Source organism: Fulmarus glacialis, unplaced genomic scaffold (assembly GCF_000690835.1).
Source record: "Fulmarus glacialis isolate BGI_N327 unplaced genomic scaffold, ASM69083v1 scaffold1401, whole genome shotgun sequence".
In the NCBI taxonomy this organism is placed as follows: domain Eukaryota; kingdom Metazoa; phylum Chordata; class Aves; order Procellariiformes; family Procellariidae; genus Fulmarus; species Fulmarus glacialis.
The window spans coordinates 79935-103431 of NW_009191937.1; the positions used below are offsets into that span (position 1 = coordinate 79935).

At 46.0% G+C, this 23497-nt stretch overlaps 1 protein-coding gene across 1 annotated transcript in view; it reads right to left on the reverse strand.

Annotated features, from left to right (window-relative positions):
- The window catches only part of BZRAP1 (benzodiazepine receptor (peripheral) associated protein 1), a 45642-nt gene that overhangs the window by 13681 nt on the left and 8464 nt on the right, over positions 1-23497 (reverse strand). The window contains exons 7-20 of the mRNA XM_009586847.1: positions 19920-20103; positions 19362-19582; positions 16899-17008; positions 15180-15289; positions 12964-13779; positions 12278-12429; positions 10630-11223; positions 8603-8905; positions 8120-8299; positions 3719-4846; positions 2983-3109; positions 2675-2826; positions 2346-2514; positions 143-214 (exon numbers count right to left, since the gene is read on the reverse strand). Coding sequence (XP_009585142.1) covers positions 143-214; positions 2346-2514; positions 2675-2826; positions 2983-3109; positions 3719-4846; positions 8120-8299; positions 8603-8905; positions 10630-11223; positions 12278-12429; positions 12964-13779; positions 15180-15289; positions 16899-17008; positions 19362-19582; positions 19920-20103 — 4318 coding nt within the window. The remainder of the gene's footprint in view (positions 1-142; positions 215-2345; positions 2515-2674; positions 2827-2982; positions 3110-3718; positions 4847-8119; positions 8300-8602; positions 8906-10629; positions 11224-12277; positions 12430-12963; positions 13780-15179; positions 15290-16898; positions 17009-19361; positions 19583-19919; positions 20104-23497) is intronic.

The window sequence follows — 23497 nt, forward strand, 5'->3', positions numbered from 1 at the left end:
GCACAGGGATGGGCTCTCTTTCCACTTCCTAGCAGTCGTACAGAGACAAACATCTGAGGGTCCTGTAAGCAAGTAGTAAAAATTCAATGCAGACTGTAATCCTATTGCAAAAATCAAAGAGGAAGCAGTGGGTGACACAGACCTTTCTTGGAGCGTCTGGGTTTTGGAGGAGGGACGGTTTGGCGGCGTGGAGGTGGAGAAAATGTGCCATTTCCTTAATAAAAATCCAAAAAAGCAAATAAATAGACAAGAGAAACAGACAGTGAATGGAAAGTGAAAAGCATCTTGAAGAGTGAACAAGCGACACAGTAGCATGACACGCTTCCCCTGGGAAGCGGACACCGTGATGTCTATGGGCAAAGCCCAAATCTCCATTTGTCATATGTGGACTCAGATGAGACATGATCCACATCCCAAATACACACAGAAATCCACATTATATTTATGCCTGTTAGCCATACCACAGTACACATCAGACAAACTTCACCGCTTTGCTGTATTTTATCTTTCAGAAGCAGCATCATAAGGATAAAATAAAACTTTGTACCATTAGCACCTGAAAAATGCCAGGTGAGGTGAACCCCATCAACTCACTCAGGTGGAAAGGGACCTTGGGAGGTCTCTAGCTAAAGCTTCTGCACCAAACAGGGTCACTACTAGACGAGCCTGCAGAACAAGTTCCCAGACCAACCCCTCCAAGGCATTTTCTTAGTTACGAGGCTGTAATATGGGTTTATGGCAGTAGAAAAACAACAGAACTACATACAGCCTGGCTGCCTAGGGAAACAAGATTCTCTGCTCGCACGCAGAAGGTGTGTCCTTTTCACTACCACTGCCCTCCTGCAAACTTTCAAACCCACTACATTTCATGCAGTCTCAGAGCTATTAGCTTCCTTTATTCTTCTAAGAGTACGCAGCGGGGCAGGGGACAGAGAGCCTTGTATATCCACATAGGGACAAAGGCCACCACAGGCATCTAGCCATCTCTGGGCACCACAGAATACATGCAGGAGAAACATTATGAATGTCCCAAGTGTGAAAAAAGCCGTACTCAAATCTCTCCTCTCCCTAGATGTGAGAGGCCAAAGGACACAAACCTACCAAAAAATCCCATAGCCACAATGTGAAAGCAACAGGCTCCTCCGACCCCTGTGCTCCTCAGGATCAACATTCCAGAGACCCACATTTAAGAGCTGGGCACTGTCAGCTGTAGCCTCTAGGGCTGGATACTGGGTCTTACTGCAGGGAAATGGAAACAAGTTGGATTGCTTCTTTTTTTCTTGTTTTTTTTGGGGGGGTCGGGGGGTGGTTGGGTTTTTTTCCTTTACTGCCTGTGAAAGGCAGTGGAACAGCTCAGTCAATGTCAGGGCTTACCTTTGCCATCAGACCCACACTTGTGCTGTTTTACCCAGCTGAACAGGTAGGGAAACAGTGGCCAGCCAAAACAAGAATTTCCTCTTGTTTTGACAAGTGGAGCAGGTCAAACAATTGCCACTGGTAGCAGAGAGTACACAGAGAGGTGCAGGATGAGAGATGGGAGGGATAGGGGACAGGCATTGGGACACCAACATGTTGACAGCAGTCTCGGGGCAGCTTACAGCCACTGAACTGCAGCCTAACTCAGCCCGAGCTGTGATGGCTGCACATCCCAGGAAAGGTTCCTCTCCTCTCTCTGAGTACAAAAGTGGGAAGAAATAGGAAAGTCTCTGCAGTGCATAAAGCACTGAACCTCGTACTTCAGGGAGTGAGGAAGGAGGAGCCCAAGGACCAGGTCTGCTCCTTGTACACTCCTTACTGCCTACCTTGCTGTCTCACACCCTTCCTTCCCCTTCCCCACGAGCGTCTCCCCATCTTCCTCCATTCCCAACTCACAGATTCTGTCACCCAAGAGCAGGGTGACCTTATGGGTTCAGTTACAGACTTGCAAAACAAAGGAGAGAACACAGAAGTGAAAACTCTTGTTCACACCCTTCAGCTGCTCTTCAAACTTTTTTGTTTCCCCTTCTCTAGCGAGCATCAGCCTCACTCACACTCCATGCTGAGTTCACAGACACAACACCTCAAGCACAGGAGCAGCTCCAGAAGCTGCAAATGCAGGCTTGGGCAGCGCTGTGCTGCAGTAGAGTCACGTACGAACAGAACACCTGCCTCCCTCATCCATCGAGACCTCCCTGCTTGCTACTGCAACAGCCACCGAACAAGCTTCCAGACCTGGGGACCAGCCCTAGAGATCGTTTTGGTGGGCTGCACTGGCCACACAGCTTGACAGCATGACCGAGCTTTCCACATTTCAGCAAAGAAACATGCCGACAATAGCACAGCACACACATAAAGAGATACAGTACCTATGCTCTCCATCGGTGTGTCGGCTGGCAGAAACCCTTGCTTTAGGAGCTGCTTCTTGATTTCATTATTCTCCACCTGGACTTCTGATACCATGTTGCAGGGAATGTACCCCTCCCTTCCTGCACATTCACCCCTGTAAAAGCCATCAGCATCCTTGTCTCCACATACCTGCAAGGGAAAAGACAGGCCAGAGACTGTTTATGCTACAGGGACTGAGATGCACAGAGAAAGGCTAAGGAAACTCCCAAGATGAAGGAAGCTCTGCCTTCCAAGGTTTATGCTGTCCCTGGAACATCAGATGGATCCATACGCTAAGGTGTGCTCTTACTTTCAGGATCTGTCCCTCCTTAAATGGGAGCTCCTCTTCTGCTGCATCAGGGTTAGGAGACATAGAAACAGGATCGTAGTCAAAAAGAGCCACAAATATTCTAATGCCATCATCTTTAACAGAGGTTTCTGAAGCAGTGCTCCTTGGAGGACCTGTGCGCAGAGAGAGGACACACCAGAGATAATGTCAGCACCACTCCCCTGCCACAGGGCTGCACGGCTCAAATACTGCCTACTAGCTTCTCCCCTGCCATTTCCAATAGCCTCCCTCTCTCCTGCTGCCCAACTCTCTCCCCCTTGCCCACTCACCTGGACTAGAGAGCAAAGGTTTCTGCATTTGGCTGCTTCTTACGCTCTTGTTCCCTCTTCTGCTGGGAGCCTGCCAGGCGGCTGTGCCAGGCAGCTCCTGGCCCCTAGGGTCTTTATTACTGGACGCCTGCAACAGGAACCACCAGAGAGTTAGTAGCAGCCTCTGCCTTCCGACTCACGTGAACAGCGCTCAGCCCAAATGCACTCCACAAAGAGCAGTGCATCCAAATGCAACATTCCTCTTCAGGGACACTCTAGAGCTGAAAATACCAAGGGAGTTGGAAAACAGACCTAAGTACAGGCAGGCGCCCTGCCAGGCACCAGTGACGATCCCCTTGGCGAGCATGAGGATGCAGGAAAGGGCGTTTCGAGGGGAGGCAATGACATTGCTGTCATCATCTACACAAAGCTTTCACAAATCAGCTTATTTCACCAGGGATTTTCATTTGGGTCCCACAGCCTCCTGCCGTGGGGAGGAAAACCCGGTGCGAAAAGGAATACTGCATCGGTGACACTCAGTCATTTAGCAGGAAAAGCAGAAGCAGCTAATACAAGAAAAGCCACGGAGCAGCACAGAACTACCGAATCTCTCAGATATTCTTCCAGACAATCCTAGAGGAGGGTCCTTTCTCTGGACAACACTGCACAAAGCAAGACACAGGCAGGTCAGGGAAGCAGAGGGAAGCTAATGCCACTGCAAGCTGCTTCAAAGCCAGAATAGGAAAAGTCACCCAACCCTTTTGTGCAAGGAGGTGCTACGTATTCCCTTCGAAGGATGTTCGAGCCTCCTTCTCCAGCCAGGTGACTTACAGTCCAGCTCCCAGCCCTGCTCCTCAGAACTGCTCTCACACCTCAGTGCTTCCTTCTCCTGGCAGAAGAATTGCAGGCGCTGGCTCGGAGACCCAGCCCACTCCATACCCTGCTCTTCCACCATCTCCAGTGTGGTCAGGTCCCTTCTGCCATCCGTGTGGGCAACCTCAGATTGACTGGAGCAATCACTCCAGTTCCCCTGGCAGCTCTGGGACCTTTCTGGCCACAGCCTGCTCTCAGGGGGGGATGCACAGGTCGAATCCTGATCATCTTCGGAGTCATATTCAATGTCTATTTCCAGGCTCCTGGGGCTGGAGCAGTGTGTTGCCGTCACAGCAGGTTCTGCAAACCCTGAAACCACTGCTTTCCTGTGGCTTTTTCGTAAGGTGCCTTGTCTGGCACGACTGTACATATCAAACCCCTCCTTACCACCAGCACTGCTCACAACGTTCAGCTCTTCCCTGAGGCTAGGAGCTCTGTATAACCCGCCTCCCATCTGGCTGCAGTTGCCCAGCAGACGACTGCAGTGCTCTGTTAAATCATTCTGTCTCTTCCTACCCATCTCAGGCCGACTCCGGATCTTCTCTCGATAATTATTTCCCTTCTTCTTGCTCCAAGCGGGACTTGCCCCAGCCCCAGACTTTGGATCATTCTCCTGGTAGCCCCAGTTGCAGTTTGCCTTTTTCTGACTCCAGGCCAGCTGCACAAAGGCAGGATTTGCACGATCAGCATCCCCTCTGCTCTCCTTAACACCACGCTCCTCCCGTGGAGTCTGAGCGGACAGATCCGGGGAGGTATTACTCCCATCTGCCTTTAGAATAGGCTCCTTGATGTTGAGCGGGTTCTCTGTCCTTCCTGAATGGTAGGTAAGCGTTTCCAAGGAGTCTTGAGGGTCTGCCTTTTCCTCCATAACACACTTCTCATCTTCATCTTCATCCTCGTCCTCAGTCACTTCAGGGATGCTGAACAATTTCTTGCTGTGGTTCTTCTGAAGCGGGAGCTCTAGTATCCTCTCCAGAATCTCCTCATCGCTGTCAGTATCACAAAGATCCATCTGTACCCAGCCCCCGAGAAAAGCCACAGCCAGGACAAGCAAAGGAAAAAAGAGAGGAAATAAACATTAAAAAGAGAGTCAAAGTTACAGCTGATTCCCTCCCAGCACAGCAGTATGGAGCGGCGACTGTGGTCTGCAGCGAAGCAAGGGTAGGAAGCAAAAGAGAGCAATGGGTCTTCTGGCAAAAGACAATCAGATGAACTAGCAATGCAGCGGAAAGCGAGAAAGGCCAATGCATGGAAGAGCTCCCTCCCAGCCTCTGCCTCTACACACACGACTGTCTGCAGCACCCTTCTTTCTGCCTGCCCGATTTCCCACAGCTTCAGCATCCCCAGTCCGGGATGACGGGGCAGGAGAGGCACAGTTCCTTCACGGCTGTTCTCTGCACGTTAGAGCCGATTGGGTTCCTCCCTCCGCAGGGGTGCGTGTCACAGCCTGTGCTCACACACGGACACACAGTCCTCCCTCACCTCTCTGTCCTCACACTGGAACAGAAGGAAGTGACCCTGTGCAGCAAAACACCCCTTGGAGATGTTGCTGCTACGCCAGGACCATCCCTAGGACCTTCCCATCATCTGTCACGGTCCAGCTCTACAACAGCTTACTGCCCGCAAATCCAGGTGAACAGAGTTGCCACAAATACACATGAAAACCCTTTACCTCAAAAGGGGTCACATAGACTTGTATTTCATTTGCAGCTGGACAAGAGCCTACCAGGTTACATAAAACTTTTGGGAAAACACTGCTAAATTTTAAAATTTGTCTAGGACCAACTGTAGAATTTGTGTTTCGTCTCTTACTACATTTGTACTAAAATAAAAAGGTAGAATCCTAGATGCATAGCATAATTTAAGTTGGAAGATACCTCTGGATGTCTCTTGTTCAACTCCCCTGACAATTTATACCATGACATGTTCTAAATACATTTACAAATAGTTTACAAAACATATGTAGCTACTGATGTTTTAAGCTACAGGCATGAGCTGGCCTGTTCAGAGATAATTAAAAACTGAACCACACCGGGGAAAAAAAAGGCAGTTGTAAGCTGCCTATTAATTATTCCAACCTCCAACTTTTTCAAAGCAAAAGTTAGTCTTGAATTATATTTAGAACTGGTTGAAGGGGCCTCCAGAGGTCTCCAGTTCAACCTCCTAATTGCAGCAGGACTGTTGCCAATAGTAAATCAGTGTCTTTACTTAGCTGAGGCTTGAAAACACCAAAGAATGGAGATCCCCATCTCTCTGGGGACCTGTCCCAGGGCTGCACCACCCTCCTGGGAAAGAAGTTTGTACTCATGTCCAGCATGAACCTCCCAAACAGCAAGTCATGACTGCTGCCTCTTTTTATATCATGTGCCACGAACAAGAAGACTTTGGCTCTCTCATTCTTTTAACCATCCTTCAAATAGTTGTAGGCAGCTACAAGATCTCCCGCTAGCCTCCTCTCTGCCAGACCAAACAAGCTCAGCTTCCTCAAACTCTCTTTACAGGACATGCGCTCTAGCCTCCTACCTTGTTAGCACCAATTAGGAAGATGCAGAACTTATAAATGCAACCATAAATAAGTCCAGTAAGACTTATTTTAGCTGTTTACAAAGTCGTGGCTTTTGCTTTTGAGTTTTAATATAATAAATGATTTCAGAAATTAAACAACTTATTTGAGTTTAATCATTTTAAAAGCAGCACCCCTCCATTCTTTCATCCCCCAAATCCTGAAGGAGTTGGCTTGAGGAGTATTGAGACTAATCCAAAATGTTACTAAATACGCAAAATCCTAGAAAACAGCCCTGCTGAGATCTGGCCCACTTCAGTCACCATCTTCCTTCACTCTATAAGGCAGTGTTGGGAGCTCTGTGCCCTAAAGCTTCCTGCCCCTGATGCCCTCTCCCTATTCAGCATCTTGTCATGCTCACACCCTCAACTTGTCACTGCCAGAACAGAAAACAATCACTCTATCAGGTCAAGAAGCACCAGTTTGCTCAACTCAACAGGATATGCGTGGGGTTTCGGTGTTGCTTTTTCAGAAAAAAAAAAAAAAACCCAAACAAAAAACCCAACAAAAACATTCAGGCCAATAAAACATTCAGGAAAAAGAGACAAAGAACGGTGTTCTTGACTGTTCTTATTTCCTCTTCTCTCCATCCAGGGAAACTGTTTTTCTTCCATTTTTTTCCTGTGCAATCCCAACAACTGGAAGCCCTTTCAACAACTCCTTCCCAGGCAGCCCCAGCATCTCCAGCCACCAGGCTCTCCTGGGGCTCCTGACACACTATACCGCAGGTCCAACCTCCCCACCCGGGAAGAAGAACCCCCTTCAGAAGGAGAAAAGGAGTGGAGCAAATTTACTCCAGAATCATTACACTGTCTGCTACTGATCATTTAACGCTCACCAGACCCACCCCATCTGTGCTGCAGGCTAGCAGCCACACAGGTCAACATCAACAACTACAGATGTTCTTTGGTCACATGAAAAAAATGAGGGTGCTTTCTAGCTATACAGGCATACCAAATTTCCTGCAAATCTTTCTAATTTCTCATTCAACCTCAATACTTTCCCTCATGCACATTCATCTCAACTGCCGTTAATTTGTATGATTACATACTACCTTCCAGTCATGCAGTTTTAAGCACATCACCTGTCACAGATGCATTATAACACACTAACTAGCTTTAACTGTTTGAACTTGTAACATGAATTAACATGATCACTCACAGTTCAGCTCAATCAGTATTTCCTCACTTGCAACATTTGAACTGTAAAGGCACAGCTCCGCTCCCAAAGCCATCCATTCCTACAGGGAGCACCAAGGTTTAAGCAAAATAATCTGCGCTAAGTTATTCACATTCAGGAGTGCTTGCAGGACCGAGGCCAAATTATTACATGCCTGTTTTGCTTTAGGAAGGAAGGTGGGTTGGTACAGGATCTATAGATGGGTGGACTTTACAGATTCCTATGTGTTCACTGTTTATATCTATATTAAGAACTTGATCAATAGGATTGATTTTTAACCCTGGGTTCTAAAGTTCACGTTACATTGTGTGGTTTTCCAACTAACTAAACCCTTGGGTACATTCATCACATATAAACACCCTTCCCTCTCACAAAGAACTTGCATTTTTACTAGCTTCAGACAACACTGGGAGTAAAAGCAGAGCAGGTAGGAACTTAGCCAAGCACTGCTGAGAGCGCTGGGCTCAGACCTCCTCCTGTGAGCTGATGACATGGGATGGCTGCACTGGCGCTCCCCAGAAGCATTACTCTGCTACAAGTTACCTTTTCCCCATTCTCCCGGTAACACGGCTCTCTCTGGTCCCATTTCTTCTCTTCCAGAGCTTCTGAAGACAGTTCATCTTCTTCCTCCTCTTCCAAAATATCTGAAAGGTCAGAACTACGGTTGTGCTCAGCAAAAAGGGTCAGCTGTCGTCTTCCCATTTCAGACATTTTTTCTTCTTGCTATTGAAAAGCAAAACAGATTTCCTCAGTCCTCTCAGGCACTCTATTTCAGCAATAAAGTAGCATTTTGTCTTTCTCTAGTACACATACAACTGAAGTGTGGCAGGAAATAAATTGGGCAGCACCCAATGCAGCAATTGGCACGTGTATACACACACAGACACACAAAACTGGCAGACACATTTTATAGCACGTTGGTGCTCCCCAGAAGAACAGTACTGCGTAAGATTGTAAAACCTAGCGGTGTCAAATACAATCCACACCCCTCGATGGGCAGAGACATTCAACCAAGGTTAAACAAACCTCTCTTTTCACTCTGGACATTTCTTTCATCACCTCCTTGCCAGGGGACAACCTCAGGAACTCCTGGCAGCTGCTCCCACCCGCGCTGGCATCTCGGAAGGTGCCCTCTGTCCCCTCAGCCTGGCTGGGGGAGGGCAGAGGCTCTGGGCTCAAGTGCTTCTCCTTTGCCTCTTTCTCTCTTTCAGCATTAGGACATTTTGGTGACTCTTCCATGGAGCATGTATGGCAGGTCTCCATACGTGTCTTCAGACTGCTGTTAGACGGGCTTTCCAGCTCTGGCGCTTTGGTTACAGACTGCTCCATCTGGGAAACAAACCAAAAGAAGATCATCATAAACAACGAAACCTGGGGGAGATATCATGCAATACTTGTGGACCAAAAGGGGACCCTTGCCACCCCAAACTCTCTGACACAAACACTATGCATTCTGCACTGTTGGCACACGAGTATTTTGGCAGGTAATTTGCAGCTGGGAAGGTTGGCCAGTCCTGGAACAAACCCCTCCCTGCCATTAGCTGCAAGTAGACACACGGTCTTTTCACTGCTGTAGCTCTGGCCACCACACATGGGTCATGTAAGCCACAGAAGTGTATTGACAATAACTAGTTTTAGAGCAGCAAGAAGAAGAAGAGCCCAAGCTATACAAGGTAATTTCCCACTCTCATCTGCCAGAGGAATGTCCTACACACCAGCTTGCAGATTAGCTTGAGCTGGAGGTGAGGACACTACCCCAGCACTTCTTGGAGCTGGTAAGGGCTGTGAAGAAAAGGGGAATTAATGAAGTATACACAGAGAGTACAACTGCACAGACTCGTGGGATCAGACCCCCAGAGAGATTTAGACACTGCAGTGCCTAGTTTCTAAATGTCCCCTGGGCTCAGGCAAAAGCCAGACAGGTCTAGATCTCATGTTTAATCTGACAGCTAGGATCCTTCTGCACTGCTTCTCTTTGTTGACAGCCAAGTGAAGACACACATCTCAAGCAGGAAGGACGATTTGCATCCTGGAAGCACCCATTTCACTCCACTGACTACAAAGGAGGCAAAGCGACCCACCCATGTGTAGCCATCTACACTAGACATCTAAATGTGGGCAAATAAATCACAACAATTGACCTGAGGTACTGTGAGCAGCAAATGACCAAGGGTTGAAGAATGATGATTGAAATTTTGGACTCAACATTTCAATTCTTCTGTATATACACCTGGCCTTTGGTCTTGGGCCCACACAGCTGCTGATGCTCCAGCAATTATCAGAAGTCTTCCCCGCTTCTGTCTACCTCTGAGCTTTGCAAGCTTATGCTGCCATGATTAATAAAAGTCATGTTGAATTGAACAGTTTGAAGCACTGCCCTGAGTCCCCTATGTCAAAGGTCAGAATGGGAAAAAGATCCTTTTTCCTGATGTAATACATCACACACCAACAGGACCCACTTCCCTCTTGTCACAGAGTGAGCACCTTATAGGTCATTTACCTGCTTTCTTATGGGGCTCTCAGACATCCTCACCACTGTCCTAAAAAAGCCCTGAAAGCACTCACCCACCCTAAGGGATTCCAAATACCCAATGTCATGACAGCTTGCCAGTTCTTCTCCAGACACGACTGCCTCACTGTGCAGTCCACTAAGGTGCTCCACTTGCTAGAGTGCCTACTCTGCCTTGTGCAAACCCACTAGACTGGAGAAGACCCCTTCAAGTCAGAGAGCACAGCAATGCCAGACTAACATTGACATCATCATCAGCGGAAGCATCCTTTTCACCTTCTATCTCTGACGAATTCTTGCTTTCCTGACTCTATTCCTGGTCTGCTTGCACAGATGTGATCAAGTGGCAAGCTTCATCTGCTCTTCCAGGTACACAACAGCAGCCAATATTCCCTGCCGGTTTGCCAACCACTGGATGATGGCCCAAAGGCAACAGTGCGTCACAGGAAGAGAAAGATGCTCAGTGGCATTTCGCGCCATTCCCCGAAATGATCCATTCTCCTTCCCAGCACACATGGTTCTGGGCAGGAGATGTAGCACTTACCTGCAGCTTCGTCCCTTCGCCCAGGCCTTGCAATTCTGCTTCCCTTGAAGGGACAGGCTCCTTGCCCTCACCAGGGAGCACTGTGCTGCCAGCTTGCTGAGGAGGCACAGTCAGGCATTTCTTGTCTCGTGCAGCATCCCGTCCCTGTGGAGAAGTGCCTAAAACCTGCACCAAGGAAGCACTGGGAGAGGAGAGGTGCGGTGGTGAAGAGGCTTTCTCTGGCAGAGATCGCGCTGAGCCGTCGTGGCTGGAGGAGAGATCAGTCAATTTGGCATCTGAGCTATCAGTGGGAACTTTTTGTCGAAGCAGGAGTGCAGCCGTCTGGTGCGTGGGTGGGCTGCATGCAGGCAGAGAGCCCCTGGGTTCTCCATGGGGCAGTCTAGAGGTAAAAGTGGTAGAAACAGCAGAATCTGAAGGGGAAGAGTGGTGAGAGGCTCGCAGCAAGACTGAGGAAATCTGGGCTGGAACTGAATCCACCGACTCCCCATACAGAGACATTGTTCTCACAGAAACCTCCCGGCACACCTGGAACATCTGAAGCTGGGACAAGTCTACCAGGACACTCCCAGCTGTTGGAGAAGTAACTTCTATCGCCTGCAAGCAAAAAAACAGGGAGCAATTACTTATTGTGCACAGCTCAGCCCTTCTGAGAATGACAATTCCTGAACCCAAAGTTAATGACAGACCCCAAAGTTCTTGAAAGCAGGAGTGCAGAATTCTCACCCTTCTGCACAGTATCAGGGAAGAATGAAAAGTAAAGAGAAATTGTTACCATAACCATTTGACAAACTGGATGTTCTATAAAATATGACTATATTCCCTCCTACTCCAGGGTTTAACTTTCCTTGTTCCCTACGCTTTAAAACGCTATCCCTTTTTTTGGCCTCCCTTCCACCTACCTTTCCAGACTCCTCCTTTTCTGACCTGTGTAGAGGAAAAAGCATTTCCATGGTAAAAGAGCAATCATCCAACACAGCACCACTCTGCTTTGCACCGTGCTCCTTTAAACAGCTGTGGCTTGCCTCTCCCATGGCCAATGGCACAACATCATGTGTGCAGAAAACCACAGGCCACTTTTAATACAGAATATCCTTGGAGGTTCTTTACCAGTATTCGTACTGAACCCTGGTGTTTGTATACCTCTCCCTTCGCCTGTCCCTAGTTTAAGAAAGGGCTGGAGAACTACACCTCACTCCTCATAGTCCAGAGACAAGCCCCAAGTGGTGACAAGGTTGTGCACTTGTACTCTGTCCATGCCCTGTGGACTCATTGCTCATAGAGCTCATTGCTTCCCCAAGGATCAAACTAGCGCCTAGGGTGAGACAGAGGAGGCTGACACTAATTGTCCTGTTTTGCTAGTGAAGGGTCCTTCCACAGGAACTTTCCTAGCTTAGTTATAACAAGAACACATCAAAAATCTGGACAGATGTCTTTTTTGGTGTGCATCAGGCAAAACAAACAGCCCAAGCATTGTCTCTTCTCTGATATCGTTCCTTTCCAGGCCAAGGATTGTCATTGCCTCCTCATGGCATGCTTTCTGGATCAAGCTTTCCAGGTCTTGAGGCTCTGCAACTGCCCGCTACCACTGCACCAGCCTCCAGCCACCCACCTGCACAAACGTCAGCCTTGCACAGCGTCAGCACAATACCTTCTGCCCATCTGCATACACAGCATAACCGGTGACTCGAACTCCGTTGGAAGATCCTTCGGCATCAATGGTGACAGGTAACCAGCTGATAACGAGGATACCTGGCGAGGGACCAGCTTCTACCTGGACATCCAAAGGAGCATCAGGTGTGCCTGCAAAAGACCAAACAGATTTTCCTCTTGCTTACCTGACTACAGCATAAAGCTAAACTAAACCCTGGTTAGAATCAAGGAGAAAACTCCCACACCAGACTTGCCACTGCAGAACCATACTACAATAGCCAGGCTAGTCTTAGGAAATGACAGACAGAACCAGAGAAAGTTAGGTGCTCTTGTTCTGTGAAAGCTTTAATGCACAGAAAACAGAACTTTGCAAAAGTAGCTGAGGCCAAGATGCAGCAACCCTTAGAGCAAGGTCATGGCAAACCAGATCTTTCAGGCCCTGAGAGGCATGCTGCTCAAATCAGCAAAGGGGATGTCTTCCCAAAGCAAACAAAAACAAAAGAGAGAATAAATTTTTAAAATAAAGGAAGAAAAACACTAAGACAAAACAGTACAGCATCTCAGGCTTTGGGACCTAATAAACCTTGCTTCCCTTTGCCCCAAGGCTTCATAGCAAAGTAATGACAGAGCGCACTGCTCCAAGCACTCCATGCACAGTGGCAATGGGCACGACTGCTCTTATACCTGCTATTGGGGTAGTGAAGTGTATCACAGCTGAGTTCTGCTCCTGCCCCTCTGAGACCTCTTCCCAAGGTGTTTTCAAGGGCCGGGCCTCCAGCTTGGCAATATACTGAGTGCTGGGCTGCAGGTTGCGGAAGGTGTACCAGTAGACCCCAGGTTTTGTTATGTCACATTCCTCCCCATTGAGATACACCGCATGGTTGTAATTGCTGTTGCAGGGAAGCCACACGACCTCTGCTGATGTGGCAGTGACGCTTCTGACTTTCAGCAACGTTGGTGCCACACAAAAATCTTGCCCCACAAAGAAAGTGCATCGCAGTTTATCAGAACTGCCTTGCTCTGTCACAGTCTGCACAGATACACGGTAAGCCTTTGTCTTTAAATCCAGCTTTTCAATCACTGCTTTGGTCTGAAAGCCACTCTTCACATTTTGACGTAGCTCTTCATCCACATAGATGTTGTAGCTTTTTATGTCTGGGCAGCCAGCTGGCAATAGTGGTGGTTCCCAGCCTACAACTATGCTTCTGGCAAGCTGCTTGATCAAAGTCAATTTTCTTGGGTAAGGCACTGCTGTATGACTAACGGGTTCCTCCTGGTCTCCTTCTGCTCTACTGGCCAATGGACTGATGCTACTCTCTTCAATGGAGAAATCACTCTTATCTCCACTGCTGGTGCTTGCACTGACAAAACTTTTCTCCTGGTATGAACTATGGGTGAGATCATTCAGCTCCGAAGGCAGAAACGTCATGAGGTCATCATCTGAAACTCGCTCAACAAAATTGGAGGGGACCAGCCCTCGCCGGCCATCCATCAGCTCCCCTAAACAAAAAACAGGAAACCTGTTACCACTGCACCTACCGTTCAGCCTTCCAACCCATCTGTGAAGACAATGTGACAACATCTAGGTCATAACTGCACTGCAGTCAGGAATGAAGAAAAAGCTCTGGGAGATTATTCCTGGCAAAGTTTCCTGTGTTTCCTAGTTAGATCCTAATGGCCACAGTGAGAAGACTCACTGCTCCGCACATTCCAGAGCCAACTAACTAGAAAGTTGTTTTGTGTAATTAGCTTAAGGGGTTTTCCTTTTTCATTACCCTATTGCTCCTCATCACAGCTCTTTCACTAACTTAAGTGTCTTTTTCTAGCCTTCCCAAATTATGCAGATTGATGATTTTATGTCTTCTCCCAGCCATACAGATCTGGGTTTTGTAGTACTTCCTCAAGAAAGTCCATTTTTCCAGCTCTGGCCTTCTTTTCAGTTCCCTCCTTTGTTATGCTAGCTTCTGTAATAAATATGTCCCACATATGACTGATACCACAGCACTCTTGGTACGTGCAAGAACCATCAAATCACAGTCAAATGAGCAATGCGTAGGGATTGCACTTACTTTCCCCTTTCAAACTCTACCTACAGCAAATCAACTGAAAGCAGGGAAAGCAGAAAACATTAGTAAAGAATAACCTTTTTATTCTTTAAACACTAAACAAACAAACAAATAAATAAATACATGAGAAGCTTGGAAATAGAAAGCAAGAAAGAGCCAGAACAGTCAAAGAGCAAGCAGTGCAACATGGCATGCATTTGCCTCAGCTCTTGCAAAGCACCTCAGTAAATTAGGATCCTTCATCCCATTAAGTAAGCCAGCTTCACAAAGAAACTTCATTACAAATTTCAGTCCACAATTCTCGGTTTCAATTCCATCTGACTATTAGTTAACCAGGATCATGTTTTCAAAGGTGCCAAAAGAGAAACACACTGTATGACACCAAATAGGATAACAACTGTAGTTTGGACTGCTCATCTTATACGCTACTCTGCCAAAAGAGCAAGAGGTAATCAAGACCATCAACTGCCTACAGTCTCTGGCTCACTATGCAGTCATTGGAAAGAGGGAAACAGACCATCTGCAGAAGGTGCCCAGGGCTGAACATGTTCCTCTCCATGGCTAGGGAGGAACCATATGGGCATGAAACCTGGATTTCAGTGGCAAAATTCCCACTGAAATCACTAGACCAGTATCTCATGTTTTAGTCTTAATTTAATCATGACATAAATAAACCCTTTTCCAACAGAATCTGCTCCTCCCTCTAACAAACTAACTTTGGGCAGAAAACCTTTATCTCGAGGTTTCAAGATTCACTAAATTCCTCTCTTGTGTTTTTAATAGAGATCAACTCTCCACATCAGTTCGGTCACATTTCATTCTACTAAAACACACCTTCAAAGAAGCCATCTTCATCCATGTCTCCATAGATGTAAATATATTCTCCAGCAGTCAGCGGAAGCTCTGCCTCTGGATTTTCATTAGGCCCATCAAAAGGATTGTAGCTGAAATATTTACAATATGAAGACTTACTTTGTATAGCAACACATTCAAGCTGTGATGTTAGATCAGCTTACAATTCACTGGGATTGCACCCACTTTTTGCAAGCAGCAAATTCCACAGAAAAAGGTCAAGACTCTAGTTTACGGTTTTATATATAAATAATAACATATTGCTCCATGTTCAAATAGCACTAGGAATAATTTTCTGAGTAGCAAAACAGATGTCTTGTGACGTCTGAAGAAACAGATCAGAGTGACCCAAGAAAGTGTTTAAGAAAAGGTTTAAATTACCTGAGTGCCTGTTGTGTTTCTAAGTGTACCAGGTAGACAGGATAGGATAGTAGTACCTAGTAGATACTAGTACCTAGTAGATAGTAGGACTCTGCATTTCTAAAATTGACATCCTTAAATTCACCTGCACCCTTAACTATTTTATGTAGATAGCCCTCTACGTTTCATGCATTTAATAGTTTTGACAAAAAAAATATTGAAAATGCCCAAAACTGGTAAGGTACACTTTACTTGCCATACGACTGTCATGGACAAGCACAGCACAGAATCTCAAGATTCCCATGTTTAAAACCCTAAGGAATGAGCTGATCTGTGCAAGAAGAACATTACATGAGTGAAAAAAAGGTTTCTAGCCTTTTTTTTCATAATTATCCAGCCCTCAGGATCCAAGTTACAAAACTCTCAGTGCTGTAACTCCACGTTTTAAACAGCAATCCAAAAGCTTCACTAGCATGAAAATGATAAACACATTGGTGATAGGATTTGGACTCCAGGTAGTTCTAACCTGCCTACCCAGGGATCCTCAAGCTAATCAGAGAGCCTATCACAGGAAAATGGCTCATGAAAAACCTTTATCTTTGCAAGTACCTACTGCCAATTCCTGCTTTTTAGTCTTTAGAAGGGATTTCAACATGCCAAAGCAATGTTATCCTCTCTATGAGCTGAGTGAGATCTTATGGGCCCAAGACTCTGACATGAAGACACAGATCACATTTGATCTGCTCCTCACAAGCACAGTATCATCCCAGTTCTCTTCCTCCCAATCCACAGTGTAAAAGCTGAAGGATATGTCAATACTCTTTGAACTGTAAATAGCGATTTGGGTTTGACCGTGATGGCTCAGTAGACAGCAACAGTTATCAGAAAAATCTGGGTTTATTCTGTGCATTTTTTGTCCTTTTAAAATTAGAGCCAGAAAGATTTTGGCCAAAAACTTCAGGAATTCAGGGCTGAAATTTTCTTAATTGTTGGAATAAGATTTCTTGGAGAAAATTTCTTGGACTATTCTGGAGAAATCAGACATTTCAAGGAATGTGTCAATTCAAACACAATTTTCCATCCAATATCATATTAAAAAAAAATTTTCACACAGTGCTGTTCACTGAATAACTAATGAGCTTACTGTGTTTTTGTTAAGCTAAGCACATTGGATTTGATTGTGCAGGAAATAACAGGTCTCAAAAAATCCCATGGAGGAATAAGATACATGGTTTAACCTAATATCCACCACTAACAGTGGTGAATCCTAGAGAAGAGTGTGAAGTAGCAACTATGAAATAACCTGTCTAACCTCACAGACCACAAGAAATGACCCAGTACCTGTATCGAGCTAAGAACACCTGGAGCTTTGCAGGGCCTTGGCTGCCTGGCTCTGGCATTAGAGAGATGCTGTCGACATCCAGTTCTTCCATTTCACTTGCAGTGTCCACCTAAAAACATTAAAGATGAAGGATACAATATGTCCCAAATCAGAGTAAAGGAACACTCAAAGGGTTCGAACATCAGTGAACGAGTCCTCTAAGCTCATGTATGGTGCCAGTCTGGCCACTGGGCTAAGGACCATCTGGAAGAACGACTTTTAAGGTGAAGAAGTACTAATAAGAGGCAACAGCTGCAAGTTGCAGCTTCAGGGGTTCCAGTCAGACATTAGGAAAAACTCCTTGCCCAGGTGGGTGATGCAGCCTTGGGACAGGTTCCCACTGAGGTGAAGGATCTCCTTTCTTGAAGAACTTAGAGCCTCAGCTAGGCAAAGCCATGGCCACACTGATCTAGTGTTGGTGACAGTCCCACTGGACTAGAGACTCTGGAAGCCCCTTCCACCTTACATATCCATAATTCAGTATGTTCATTTCTTGCTACCTCTAAATGGTAGTTGTCCCTGTGTGCAACATAAATGGTAATCTGAACAAAGGAGACCTTATAGCTCTATTAGATGTCTAAGTCTCTAGGTGCTTTTGTTCAGGCAGTTCCCCTCCAGCACCTGTAAACACTTCAATATAATGTTTATGTACTTTCAGAACATTCGACAGAGCTTTGGTTGGAACTGGTAGGGCCATCTAGTCCAAACAGCTGGCTCGGATAACAGCCAGTAGCACAGGCTGAAGGAAAGCGTACAAGAGACAGGGCAAGCATGAAACTCATCTTCCTGGTATAGCCTCTCGCTTTCTAGCGATTAGCTACTTATGGACTTCCTAAGCTGGAGGCTGCACCCTGAATGCATTTGGTGGCTACTGGCAAAAGCACCTTTGAGAAATTTGTCTCACTCTTTTTGATCCCAGTGACATTTTGGAATTTTACATCCAGTGGCAATGAGTTATGTAATGCAATCATACTTCTTGAGGAAATGTACTTCCCTTGTGTTTGTTTGAAATGGCGCCAATGAATCAATTCAGGCTGCCTTTTTAAAGCATGCCTCAAGGCAAACGTAATTTTGATTAACACCCACTGTAGGCACCAAAATACAAAGTAGGTATTTTTTCTAGTATATGAACTGCCAAAGTTAATCTTTGAAAGAGTTCAGAGCACCTTTTCAAGGTAGCATACTCTTGCAATGCAATCTTGCATCATGTTCTAGGATAACAAACACCTGCACCCTGTAACACCCAAAGGTAGACCCAAATGGAGTAGCTTTTAGTAGCCTGGCTAACACTCTGGAGTGTTCCCATAACCATATGTTGCTGAAGCCAAATGCTCTACACACTGGCTCTTTTCCATCCCACACTGATCTCTGTAGGCACTACTGGCCTTATCTCTCCATGGTGGAGAGGTAGGCATGGTGGCTTTCAAGCGTTCTCTTGAACTAAAAAATAGTAATTTTTCCCACTCCAGAATTGATAGCAGTCACATACCTGTTCCTCCCCAGGTGTGACCTTCACTTTGTCTCTGAACATGACAGCTTCTCAGAGCTCTTACACGTGGTAGGCACTGCCTGCCACAGCAGCATCCCTTTGTTAGTGCCCTGGCCTCGGTAGCTCAAGACTTCAGTGTCCTCCACATGTACAATGAGGCACTCCATGTGGCCTCGAAGGTCTTAGCACTCAGGAAACATCAGTGGACCAAAAGAGCAAAAGCTGCCTCCCATGCCATCACACCCAGCCCAACTCACAGCACTATTTTACCCTAAATTGTCACATCAAGTGATGTACAGCAGGGAGTATAAAAGACTGCTTAAGTGAACCCTACAATACTATGTAAGAGCTCCTGGGGAGGAGAAGCAACAACTGTCTATGAGATCTTGGTGACACAAACAATCAAAGCCCCACAAATTTCATCCCTCTGCTAGCACAAACTCAGCATCTTTTCATGGTTTCTTTCACCAAGTAGAATTCTAATGTCTAAAAGCACCAGCAAAGAAGTTTGAGCCCCTCATCCACAGCTCAAGGCGAAAAATAGTCAGGGGACAGTTCCTCAGCATGCCAAAAGTAACAGCCTGTAGCCTTTGTGTGTTTTAATGGTAGCTGACGTGTGACAAGGAAGCTTAGCAAGAGCTTTCCTACACTTCCCACCAATGGACCTCCCCACCCCACTCCTTCTCCAAGCCCCCAGCACTCTGCCTAGCCAGTTGTTTCCTTCCTGGAGCACAGCAATATGTTCAAATGAGCATTATTACAGACATGGGCATCCAAGGCCTCTTCAATATTTTCCTACAGCTTCTCTCTTGTTTTTCCCGTTTTCTTCAGGCAGCCAGGAGGGAATGAATGCAATGTTAGTGGTGCTCTCAGCAATGCATTTATTCCCTCGTGGCTACAAAGCACAGGCCACAGAGGGGACTCCCATACTGACCTCTGGAGTTGGGCAGGATTTTGGACTGTTCTGCATGGATTCTGATTTTGAAGTGTTTGACTGAGATTCCACTTTCTTGGCTTGTTTCTGAGAACTGGTAGCAGCAACTGGGCAGCCAACAGTGGCATCAGGCGACCGCTGTGACGACTCCAACTCATCCGTCTCTTCATTGTGAACCCTCTTTGCGTTCTGGTGAGTGAACAATCCAGGAACAGTCGATTCTGCAATAAAATAATCTGTCCATTACTTTTAGCCACAGGCAGAATACAAGATCAGCAGTGAGCATCACAGTGAGCAAACACCCTTTAGAGCAGCTCAAGTCTCTAAAAATGTGACTCATTTAACAGTGCAACAGACTGGACACCCTGGGCTCTCTTTGGTCAGAGAAATGCCAAGTTCTCTTTATAACTACAAAATGAACCAAAGGTATTTACAAGAGAGGGAGAGACAGAGATCCCAAAAGTTAACTATACATTTGCATTATTTCCTTTACACCTTTCCATTTACACAAATAACAACTGATTTGTCAAAACACTCGCAGGCATCTCCAGCAATTACCCTTCTCCCAGTGGGGCTGTGGGGTAGAGCTGCACAGAGCAAGAGGAAGCTCAGAAGTCACCAGCGTAGAGGTGAGAAGGTCGATTTTTCCTGTTTGAAGCCGGAATTGTTTGAGTTCCTGAGACAGGAGGCTGAACTGCTCTGTTTGACTGCGACACTGCTCTTCTAGATCTTTCACCCGGGCCTGACAGGAGAGACAGAAGATGAGGCACAAACCCATACCAAAACCACCAGTGAGGCCCCAAACAGCATTTGCCTTTGCTGCGTCTTTTCAGTGGTTCTCAGACACCTAAAGGTGTGCCCTGCCCAGGAATGGTCATTAGGAACTGGCAGCTCTGCACCTATAGTATCTTTGAAAACCTGAGGCTCATCATCTATGAGGAGACTGACTGCAAGCTCAATTAGGAATGATCCCTGAAATGCTGGGTTTGAACTTCAATATCCTATCCAAGCCCTGCACGAGACCAGATGAGATAAGTCAAAGCTAAATAAGTCTTGAACAGAAAAAGATTGAAAAGGCTTTGCATGTTTATTGGAGCATTAAAATGATGTCTCCAAAAGGAATTGCTCTCCCAGTGCTCTATCTCGTCCATCACTCCAGAGACTCCAGCAAGCTCCCAAAACCTTACCCTGGCCTCCCTACCATTCTGGGCAGGACTTCTGGTTGTCCCTCCAGATCTTGGCTCCGCCAGGCACTAGGAAGGGCAGACAGCATCAGCACCCTGGCCTGTGTTGCAGAACATTTCTTTGATGTGGGCAGCCCACACACTTTGCCAGCAGGTGATGACTTGTTCCAGGAAAATGCATGCTGAGTACAAGAGAGCTACATCTCAGCAAGACGAGATGCAGGGGAGCCTTGGGGAAATACTATGGAAAGGGAAGGACACATTCCTACTAGAGAACCATTTGTATTTTCTAGTATTCTCTTTCTACCATCTACAGATCTTCCCCTTCCAAAATATTGCTGAGTCCTGGCTGCCCTTACACAGCCCCACATACTCCCTAGTTGTAGGCATATCAATCCCCAGGAGAATGCAACTGCTCCTTTCCCTCTTCTCACTCTTCCACCGTGCAACAGCTTACTCTGGCTTCCTAGAGATATCTTGTGCAGACCCTGCTCATGCACTTCAGGTAATAAGTAAACAAAAAGCATTAGTGCTGGATGGCAATGTATCATCTAATCAGCAGTTCTTCAACTGACTTAATGCAGACAATATTTAATTTGGCATTAGTGCATCTGGCTGAGGTGCAGGCTCTGCCTTGCAAAAGATGACATTTGTTCCATTTGTTCCCTTTTTTCCCTTTGGGCTGAGATCACACCAGGCTTTGTAGTCACTCATCTCATCATTTTGAGTAGGTAAGACGCATCAAAACAGATGACTGCATCGTGCTCTTAAAAATTTTCCATTCTACAAAATGTTTTTGAAGTGTCGTGTTCTCCTTCCAACTCAAAAAATAAATCATGCCTTGAAATATTATGTGAGACAGAAAGTCTGGTTTTTAGGCAGCTCTAAAAATAATACATCTGACCTGGAAAAAGCTTTCTTTATGGTCTCAGAGTACCACAAAATCTCTCTAGCCCATTCCCTACTAACTTACGAGGGTGCATGCATTTTTATTTTATTGTGTCATATGTGTTTTAAACACGTCCATTTATCACTTGTTTCCTTCACAACTAGCTAGGCGCTCTCAGTCTTTAAGGGAAGCCTGGTGAAGTCTGTGAAGTCTGGCAAGAAGTAATTGTCTCTGAACTGAAAAAGAATATCGGATGCCATGAGCAACTTCCAGAAGTGTCTACATTCTCCACTTGCTCAGAGTCAACTCCTTGTTCACTAAGTCATGTTGTACAGGATTCCTCTGCAATCATGAGTGTTTGAATTAACTTACAGTTAAGATTTTTCACATAAATGCTTCTCCCCTATGCATTACAGCTTAATAGAGAAAAGAAACCATGAACAGTAAGAACAGTTGCAGTAGATCAAAGTAGGGCTTCCTCTAGACCAACATCTGTCCCCGATCCCACCCTGGGACGCAGCCTACAACAAGAGACAGGTACAGAACGACTGCAGGACCAGAGAGTGTTTTTCTGTCTTGTCTGGAGACCTGAGCCAGCAGATACATCTAGATATTGTGTTTAATAGCATCATAATAGTACCTTGGTTCTGTAAATTTATTAATCACAGTTTAAATCCATTTATACTGGTGGCCAAGCCAATAACCTGGATAATCCACAGTTTAATTCTGAAATACCTAATTAGTCAGGTGTCTTTTAAATCTTGTGTTATTCAAAACAACGTAAAAACATCTCTTAAGTATTACTGCCACATCACACACAACGCGTACTTCTAGCGGACTACTCGCAGAGGTTCACACACAGCTGGGCAAGCAGCAAGTTTCCAGGACAGTGCTAGGAGGCAGGGGGATAAGGAAGAGGAGCCTAAGGACATGGCCAGGAGCTTCAGGGAACCAGCGGGAATCAAGCCCCAGACACAGAAGAGACAGGAGACTCTTGTCTCTATGCGCAACCCAAAAGGGAGAGAAAGAGGAGCCTCACACCAACTGAGATTGAGTAGCATGCCTACCAGAAGAGGCTGCAAGAGCAGGGAGCAGAGCTTGGTGGGGTCAGTTTAATCAGCAATTCAGGAACTTGCTCTGATTTTCCACACCAAGCTAGACCCAACCACCACCAGCCCAGCCCTGTCCTCTTAGACACTCTCCTTTTTGGCTGCTCTATTACACTTCTCCTACAGATGACGTTCTCCATCCAGATGTCCTTTGTTACCTTTCTCCGTATCTTCTGCTATATGTTTTTGAGATCAGAGAATCACAATTTTGCTAGAAGTGAACTCTACAGGTCTGCAGTCCAAACTCCTGCTCAAAGCAGGGCTAATGCCAAAGGGATTAAAGGAACATCCATAACTCCACACAGATGCGGGTGCTGCTTTTACAGGATGTGGGCATACCCTAATAATGTCCTTGGGCTGTTCCCAATTCCTTTCCTAAAAGTTCCCAACACTGTACTTGCCTTTTTGATCAGACTTGTGAATTAGGCTGACATTTTTTTAAAAATCACCCTACCTCAAACACTGAATTTCCTGCCACAACAGGTAATTCGGAGCCCACCACCGTGCCTGTTTAGTCACGGCTGCTTCTCCTCCATGTGCATGCCTTTGCACAGCCAGTGTCACCTGTCATTTAATTTCCCCGTTACTCATGAGATCATCTCACAGCAATTTGCAATCAGATCTGAAGGTGACTGTTGAAAGCAGTTTTCTATCAGCTACAAACACCATCACTTCCATATAAGCCTTCCCAAATCATTTGTGAATAGGCTGGCTAGCACAGCTCCCAGACTATAACTTCATTAGTGACTACCTCTTCTGTGAAAACTGTTATTCACAATCTCTGCTTCCCATCTTCCAACCAATTACAAAGCCAGCAGGACCTGTCTTTTTCTCTACGACACTTTCATTTGCAATGATATCGCCATTGCTTTTGGGTTTTGAAGGAAATACTTCACTCTTGGACTGCAGGTAGTTCCCAAAAGACCTTTAAATGTATGCGACATGTGCAGAAAG